The 9,341-nt window shown below is 35.8% G+C and overlaps 1 protein-coding gene across 1 annotated transcript; it reads left to right on the forward strand.

Annotated features, from left to right (window-relative positions):
- The first annotated feature begins 357 nt into the window (after positions 1-357).
- On the forward strand, positions 358-8,212 carry LOC147857846 (ureide permease 1-like). The gene is made up of 7 exons (XM_087327104.1): positions 358-645; positions 1,890-2,034; positions 4,478-4,631; positions 5,229-5,299; positions 6,798-6,898; positions 7,199-7,573; positions 7,695-8,212. The coding sequence occupies exons 1-7, from the start codon at positions 400-402 to the stop codon at positions 7,845-7,847; spliced, it is 1,245 nt and encodes a 414-aa protein (XP_087183230.1). The 5' UTR covers positions 358-399; the 3' UTR covers positions 7,848-8,212.
- The last annotated feature ends 1,129 nt before the right edge of the window (positions 8,213-9,341 follow it).

Raw genomic sequence — 9,341 nt, forward strand, 5'->3', positions numbered from 1 at the left:
ACGATCTTCTTCTTCGGATTTTTTTTCCATTACTGAGGAAATCAATCTACTAAATCTTCCCATCTTTGAAGGAAATTTAGAACACTTAATAATTTGAATCACGATCATGTTTCTTTGTATGAATCTTTTGTTTTCTCTTGTAGAATGAGTCTAGTGTTCAATAAATTCATCTGATTTAGATCTAACCATTCTTTTTAATTTCCTTTCCATCTAATTAATTCTGCAGCTCAATAATATATATCCACAAGTCTACAAATGTGATCATCACTTCGTGACTGGTGTAACAATGGAAAGCACAAATACAACAGCATGTGGATAAGGAATTATAGGCTTGGCAAAGGAATCTAAACTGTAACTACACTATTTTTATCGGAGGGTGGATCATTCAGAATAAGGGAAATGTATTTGGTGGAAGATACAACGGGTGCCATCATTTTGATGATGGTCTCGCTACTGTGCCTTGGCTCGTGGCCCGCATTCTTCCATGTCTTGGAACGAAGAGGCCGTCATCCTCAGCACACTTACTTGGATTATGCCATCACCTGCTTCATCATCGCATTACTGTTTGCCCTTACAGTCGGACAGATGGGGAGCGGCGGCACCTCTTCCTCCTCGGACCAAAACTTCTTCACTCAGCTTTCACAGGTAATTATGTGTTTGAATGAATATTAAGTACCACACATCCTATTGAACCTTACAATCACACCAAAAATTCATTAAAATGTCAACTTGCTCCCCTTTACAATTGAGTTATAGAAACAACCTTAATATTTCGGATGTGGCTGAGAATTGCTTGACATATTTAACAATGTAAAGCCTGAACCTTTAATTTATGAGATTGCATGATGTAGCAATCTAGGGTTCTAGCAAATTGTTCAAGTATAAGGCTATATATTTGTAACTCTTCTTACAATCAGACATGCATGTGCATGCCTTACAAGGACAGCATAAAGAGTTGTTTGTTTATATCAAAGGAATACATTAATAGCTTATACCCATGCAGCCAGGTCAACATTTTTCATGTATGCAAATGGTTTATCCTTCAGACTTTTGATAGAGTATGAAATCAATTTTCATATTTGCTCATTTATCTCATCATATGGCTGGAAATCGAGATATTTATTCCCCGGAGAGGAATATCTCTGTCGGAATGCTGTGGAGACACCAGTGGTGGGATGAGGTGCTTGTTACCAATATCACTGCATGGATTTGCATCCGAGGAAAGATCTTTGGCAATATTCGGTGGTATGGGACACCGATGGTGTTTAAGATCTGTCACAATTCCTTTGCTTGTGGGTGGTTGGGAGGAAAAATGCCCTTAGTCCATTTCTTTCCTTAATTATAATATGTTTATTTGCTAAATCATTAGTTCAATTTTTAATATCTAATAGTTGCAAGAGACTTATGCTGTACCATCAAGATTTTTAGCTGAATGTTATATACAAATTCATCAAGTTCAATTATTATATAACAGACTGTACATTTTTGTACATCATACTGGAATAGTAGGTGTTTGTTGTATGGTTATCACATGGAAAAACTACGTTTAAGGTTAAGGCCTTCACAAGTTAAATCATCAGTTGCCTTCCTACAAGTGGATGTGTCTCTCTTTTCCTTTCTGTGATCTCATGCATTGACGAATAACATTTATCATCTATTACTAGATCCCTCTCTTGAATCGGTTGTCCCAACAGATTGAAGCCACTATTGATCTTGGGTTCTAGGAATTAATGGTTTTTCCATGCTACATTTCTTAATATTGGATTTGTATTACAATGATGCATTCTTATTGGATCTGTATTCTTATGTGTGTGAGCATTACAATGATATTCTTGCATGAAAACCTAAATTATGAATTAATTTCAAAACATGTGCTTTCCTTCCTACAGATCCAGGACAATGGAATGTGTGTATTGATTGCAATGCTGGGGGGCGTTGCACTTTGTATTGGAAATATGTTGATGCAATACTCTCTTGTTTTCCTAGGTATCTCGTTGACGGAAGTTGTTTCCGCCAGTATTGCAGTTGTTGGCGGTACGTCACATTCTCCAACCCAATATAAACTATGCGTTATTTACTTTAAAATCAATTAGTTTAAAAACTCATACACACCCTGGCCTTCACAAGACTAGCATAGTTAAGGTGAGGTTAACCAATCTGAAAATGAGTCTAAAGGTATGCAATATAAATGAATGAGAAAAGGAAAGAAACAAGACTTTACTTGCAACGTCCAGTGGCATTCACTGCCTTTTACCTAAACAAAACTTGAGTTTACGTTAAAGTTCACGTTTTTCAAGCATTAACTGAGATAAGTACATCATGTTTGTTTGAAGATGAAAACTCTGGGATGGGTAGATTTTCTCTGTAGGTCTTGTATGAAGCTACGGAATGTAAATGTATACTTCTCCTTGAACTTGAGAGTATTGAGAGAGAGAGAAAGAGAGAGAGAGAGAGAGAAGCTTTTTTTAAGAGGCCAAAATGGCCTATGAAAGAGAAAAGAAGAGAAGCTATATTAGCATCTTTTAAGAGGCCAAAATGGCCTATGAAAAAGAAAAGAAAGAGAAGATATACTAGCATCTTTTAAGAGAGGCCAAAATGACCTATGAAAGAGAAAAGAAAGAGAAGGTATATTAGCATCTTTTAAGAGGCCAAAATGGCCTATTAGACCGAACCAGAGATTACAAACTAAAATGTTTTCTCGGCTTGGAGAACAACACACCAAAATGAATATGACTAAACATAGGTTTTTAAAGAATCTAAGTACATAAGAATTTAAGATTTTGAACTTCGTTGTAGTGAAATTTCTACCTTTGTGGCTAGGTGATAATGGTCTTTATTTGTCGATGATAAGGGTAAGAAGGCCATGCTCCAAATGGTTGCATCCGTGTTAATATTGCCTGATCTAATGTAACCTCGTTCTACTTTTGGCATTAGAAGAAACAATGGAGTTAAAGAAACCCGCAATTGTTTTCTCTGGATTACTTCTTGTGGTTGTATTGTTTCCCTTCAACAACTTCTCTTTGTGTTTCTTGAGTTCTAGCAAGAACAATCCCAAGCATCATTGGTGTTAATATTCCATTATACAACGTAGTGGGCCAAAGCCTTGTTTGAATAGGTTGCAATAGTATCTCCTTATTCAATCATGTAGGAAAGCAAGTGTTCTTCTAATTCCACCCCCAGATGTCCCCAGAAGATCACAACTAGTAGATACATTCTTCCATCGATTTATGAGCATATTTGCAATCTTACTTTCTAATTGATATGAGGAGGTCTTAAGTTGGCCTTTTACACTATGTAATGCATGAGATGGATGTGTATTCGTATTAGAAGGCTTCATAATAAAACTCATTCTATAAAGCATATAAACTAGTGTCTTATAGTGAGCCATCTTCTTACCAAGAGATGTTGTGGGGTTTATCCGTGTTCTCTCATTATCCATTTAATGATACAAACTCCGATCACTCTATTATTCTTTGCTTTATATATGTTCAAGTGTGGACAATCCAAGCAATATTGGAATAGATGAATTGTTCTTGCATTTCACTATGCCAACAATAACTATCTTGATGTTCAACAAGTTGTTTTGATAACATAAGTGCCAGTCTTGAGTACTTCGTTAAGGGAGCTCTCAATTACATAGGATATTGTTCACGAATACATAGCATGGTTATTTTAGCCTTAGTTCAATCCCATGGGTTCTTGTTCTTGTTCTTGTTCTTCGTCTTGTTCTTGTTCTTCTTTTCCCCCCAAAGATTTCCTTCATTAGTATTAAGAAAAGCACTGGAAGGGTACAAAATGTACAATCAGAAAATGCTAGGGGAAGGACCAGGGGTGATGGTATTTCCCGATCGGTCCTTGAGAGGAGACCGTGACCAAAGGCAGCTTCTTCCCCCATAACTGCAGTAATTTTTTCCTTTTCTTAAGACCTATCAAATCTCGTAAGCTCAGATCCCCCACTATTTCGTCAAGTATTTAGTTGTTGCTTGCCAAGGGAATAGTCACTAGCTTCAACTTCTTACCCACTATCTTATATTTTGTAATAAATTCAGCGTCTTTTGTTACAATTCACTTTGCACATATTCATCAATGGCGGTGGGTGTACCTCACATAGTTGATCTGAATCATCCATACCTCAAAGGGACCCGACATGATGACACTCTAGTTCTCCCATCGTGTCATCGAATGAGATATCTTCTTGTACCTCTGAAATTATTTCTTCTTTTTCCTCAAGAATGTCGTATCTTTTTAAGATTGTTTGTAAATTTCTAACCCAATGTTCTGCCTTATTAATGGTACTCACATGACGTGCACCATTGGAGAGAAAAAAAACACTTTATTTATCTTGAGTCAACCCTTACTACTAAACTTAGGGGACTAAAATAGACCGTCAGTTTTTAACTAGAATGTTCTCTTTTGCTTTATGTTGTAATTCTTTTAGCATCAATTGATTAACATTTCATTCTTTGCATAATTTCAGGGACAACTGTAAATTATTTTTTGGATGATGGGCTCAACCGAGCATCTATACTATTTCCTGGAGTTGGTTGTTTTCTAATTGCTATTTTATTTGGATCTCTATGCCATGCCTCAAATGCAAAGGATATCAACATCAAATATCAGATGGCCATAGGGTCAGTATTTTCACGTTACAAAACTTAACAGAAGTATTATCTTTGTTTGATGCATACAAATGCCTCTAACCTAAACACAAGGAACGTAATTGAATATCACCTTTGGTGAAACTCTTGTGACAAGCATGTAACCATGATCCATCCTATATAACTTGAAACACAGGTCTTACATAATGTCTGGAATATTAGATGTATCGGGCAAGAATTTCATGAAACTTTTTGTTAAAAAGACAATCTCAGCCTTCTGTAATGTATGTTGAAAATGACGGATCATAGATCAATAACTTAGTATTTGATAAAGGTGCATTAGGTTTGTAGCCTTTCTACTGGAGTTACAAAAGTAGTTGAAGCTGCTGGAAAATCTGTTTGAAGTAACCCTCACCCTCATAGATAAGGTGCCATCCCACCCTTCTTGAGCATCTTTGCCATAATTAGATTATAGGTAAAAAAAAGAAATGAAATCATCCTGCTTCCATAGTATTTCAGAATTTCACACTACAGAAAATAAATTGTGTGAAAAGATCATGCAAAAATAAGGTTTCTTTGCAAGACCTCTCATTAGAATATGTTTTTTGTGAACGTTGTGTATGGATACAGAACCTACAAAGAGTTTTATGTGGAAGCTGGAAAAGAACCAGATTCAGCAAACTTGTTGGGAACACCTAAGGGTAAGTTTATTTACGACACAAAAGTGAAGAAAAATTAGATTGTTCCAAAAATTTTGGCTTATGTTTTTACTGTAGAAATTTATTGCTCCAATAATTAAAGGTATACTGAAAGGTAGTTTTGGGAAATCTAAGCTTCCGTACTGCTAATTTTTTCCTCTCCTGAGAGGGTTTTCTATTATGCAAAGAATAGATCAATCAGAAAACAAAAGAGAACGTGAAAAGAGAAAAATGGAAAAAAGAAAAACAGACTGACCACTGTCAAGAGTGTCCCTTGTACAGGAGCTCTGTGAATATCTTAAATCAGAAGGCTTGTAATACCAAAAGTAACTCCTTCTTATGGGATTTTTTAAGGGCTTTTGCAAGTAATATGTTCGTTCATTTGAATTTTGTAATCAAGAACCTCTACACTATCTTATTTTAGGAAGGCGGATAAACCCTTTGAGAATGTGCATAGTTTCTTCAGCATGGAATCTTCCAAGTTCTCTGCTAGTAAAAATTTGTCTGAATGTAGATCAATATTGTTATGGGCATGACCATATAATATCCCGTGGTGAGAATTTACCGTAGTATTCTGTACACGTGGATAATGTGTCAAATGAGGGTAGCTAGGCCTCATATTTATAGCCAGACCTAAGGCCCCCATACAAGTTCACACTTGGCCTAATGGGTTGCCGCAATCCTGAGGATTAAAAGTAATCATCCCCTTCTTTACACTCTCGTTTGAGACGGGCATGACCATATAATATCCCGTGGTGAGAATTTACCGTAGTATTCTATACACGGGATATTATATGGTCATGCCCGTAACAAATATTCACTAAGAAGTATAATAATGTTTACGAGTGTTAATGGATCAGTCAGATTGTCCATAACTCAGAAACCATAACATTTCATCTTGTTACAAAATGTACGCGGAGAAAAAATAACTTCATAGGGAAAACCTTCACCTATGATTTTGAGATGAGAATAGAGCTTTCCCTTGATGATTCATAGTTAATCCTTCGATGCTTTAAAGTTTTTATACCCAAGTTAAAAAGAAAAACAGAGCATGTCCGTTTGTGTTGGAATACTAAGTCTGAACACAGAATCAGTTTCACCACTACATTATGTTCATAGGTCATTCACAATAGCTATGGTGCATGAAGAACAAGAAAGGTTAATGCCAGCATTTGCTATGTCTTTTTGTATAGTGACACAATCAGCTGCCACGTACTAGAAAACAGTAAAAACAAATTTGATAAAAGAAATGAATTATTCTGAGAAGGCTTTTTTCCAAAGTATGTATCTACATATATATGAACTTTTGAGGATGTGTTTAATTGTAGAGTAAAGGAGGTTCTGTACCATGTGTGGACGAGTTGAGTAGTTACATAACTGGGAATAAAAAATGTATTGAAACTGTAGGTACATAAAATGGGAATTGAATTTCTTGTCAGATAGCTATGTACAAAAACTGTTACCTATCTGAAAATACATCATTGTCGATCATAAATTTCAGATCAAGAAGCTGTTGATGGTTGCAGCAATCTCCAGAAACAGCATAATTATGTTGGAAGTTCAGAGTATTTTCATCATCTTGAAACAAAGAGGGCTGTAAAGGTATGCTCCTTGCTTGTGGAGGGTTTGGTCACATTTAATACAAATATGTTAAGCCCTTCAGCTTGTTCATCTAGTTTTTATATGTACTGGTTCTTACGTAATGTAATTATCTTATCTATCACCTTTTTTCTCAAGGTAGCATTTGTTCTGAGTATAACAAAATGGAAAGCTTAGTTGTTTATATTTATCATTATTAAATCAAATTGTCTCACCTATCATCTTGTGTTGCAAGGTAGCATTTATACTGAGTATAATAATATGAAGAACATGTTGAAGCTAAGTTGTTGGAAATTTAAACAGATTCTGGGAATCCGTCCCCTATTTGGCCTCTCTATTGCCTTCCTAACAGGATTGTGCTATGCTTTATTTTCTCCCTTGGTGAATATAGCAACAAATGATCAGTTTGGGTTTCTGCAAGAAGGGGTACCTGATTTGAGTGTCTATACAACCTTCTTCTACTTCTCCACAGCGTTTTTGGCATGTGCCATTGTGATCAACATTTATCTTCTATATAATCCAGTACTTGGGTTAGAGAAGTCTTCGGTTTCGGCATACTTCATGGACAATAATGGTCGCATTCTAGCAATCTATGCTGGTGTGGTTTGTGGAGTCGGAAATGGCTTTCAATTCATGGGTGGTGAAGCAGCTGGCTATGCTGCTGCAGATGCTGTGCAGGTGAGCCCTCAGCCAACTCAAGAACAAAATTTACTCATATGCTGAACAAAATCAGATTTAGACATACATAGAGATATGCCTGTAATGAGAGATATAACTTCTTATTCATGCTTGATGTCAGGCATTGCCACTTGTAGGAACTCTTTGGGGGATACTCTTGTTTGGGGAGTACCATAACTCTTCAAGAACAACCTACATACTTCTTGTTGCTATGCTATCAATGTTTGTGATTGCTGTAGGGTTTCTTATCGGATCATCTAGTTCAAGGTTTTGACATATGCTTCGCATTATCTTTGATGTAATGAAAACACTCCCCCCAAAAATTTGGAAGCCATTCTCATATCGAGAATTCCCAATATTTAGTTCGGGTTTTTGGTGCATGTGGGCTTCAAGATCAAAGGATATTTCTGCAAAATCAAAGGCTCTATGTTGTCTTTTTCCTTTTTTCTTTTTTCTTTTTTTTTTACAATGCTTGCCTTGCCAGGAAAATGGATTAAACATTAGCCAAACTGCAATCATGCAAGGCACATTTGGACAAATTCTTTTAAGGCGCTTACTAATAAACATCTTGCTCCCGATGACATATCACATGGACATACATGTGTGTTAATATAATTCATCGCCTATAATTGTTTTGAATCCTTAGATATTAATATTATAGATTTGCCAACCCATTAATGAATCTTAATAATGAAAATAATTTATGTACACCTCCTTCAAAAGAGTGCATAGTATATTTTGAGTAGCTTCCATCAATTGGCGTACTTCCTAAGATGTAAGCTTGAAGAAGGTACTTGGAGGTTATCCAATGTCTTGTAATCCTTGAAATGTGTAGACCTTGACCTTGGTTCATTGAGTGATAGAATGACCTCAATTCCTTTGAAATCAAACCTAAACCTCTTTTATTGCCTTATCATGAATGTCTTTCTTTCATTTAAATGATCCAAGTTTCATCTTTCAATCTACACGACATAAATCGATGTGAATTCCTTTTTGCCGACATCACTTTGTATAACAATGAATCGAAGAGATGTGGGATCTTTGAAAGCATTCAACCGACGTATAGAAAAACTTTATTGGAAAGTTTCCTATGTGCTTTAACTCTAGGCTCTTGCTTTAACCTCAGATATTAAGTTTAGGCATGGAAAGACTTTCACCCAAACGTCATGTTCATAGGTCATTGAGAATAGTTAAGAGTACATGATGGACAAATATTAGTGTTACTTGTACAACTTTATAAACCAATTCAATAGCTAATTTTCATGGGTTAAGGGTAGGATAGTCAAAAAATTGAGTAGCCTAGGAAGTGGAATAAAGCCATAAGGACCTATGACACATGGTGAAATGGGAGCCTTAGGTGTTGAGCTATACAGATAAAGGGAGCTAGTTACCCCCTTCATTATAACATCTTGGGACTCTCACAAGACTCTATTGGTGAGGCTAAGATCTCTTTGTCAAATCTATTCTTCAACATTTAAGATATAATATAGGGCAATGTTTGATGGTATGGGACAACAATGGTATTTTATGTTTCTCATATCCTTTGCTTGAGGTCGGTTGGTATGGCTAAGTACCCTTTATTATTCTCCTTAATCTAGTATTCTTTTCCTCGACATTAGTTTGGTCTGGAACCAATTTTGCTAAACCTTTATATTGTGACACCATCAATTTTAATGCATTAGAAAACTCTTAGAAATAAATTTGGTAAAAGAAATGAATTATTTTGAAATTGAGATTTATTCTAAGGTATGTAAATAGGATATTTACT

The sequence above is a fragment of the Azolla caroliniana genome, unplaced genomic scaffold, assembly GCF_043228905.1.
Source record: "Azolla caroliniana isolate FFs.n. ecotype wild unplaced genomic scaffold, voAzoCaro1.0.p SCAF_11, whole genome shotgun sequence".
Classification (NCBI taxonomy): Eukaryota; Viridiplantae; Streptophyta; class Polypodiopsida; order Salviniales; family Salviniaceae; genus Azolla; species Azolla caroliniana.

Bases quoted from the DNA above. Each gene is read 5' to 3' on its own strand.
- LOC147857846 (XM_087327104.1), top strand. From the start codon at position 400: ATGTATTTGGTGGAAGATACAACGGGTGCCATCATTTTGATGATGGTC. The intron at 5,300-6,797 runs GTAAGTTTATTT...CATAAATTTCAG, and splicing joins CTTGTTGGGAACACCTAAGG to ATCAAGAAGCTGTTGATGGT. The intron at 6,899-7,198 runs GTATGCTCCTTG...AAATTTAAACAG, and splicing joins AAACAAAGAGGGCTGTAAAG to ATTCTGGGAATCCGTCCCCT.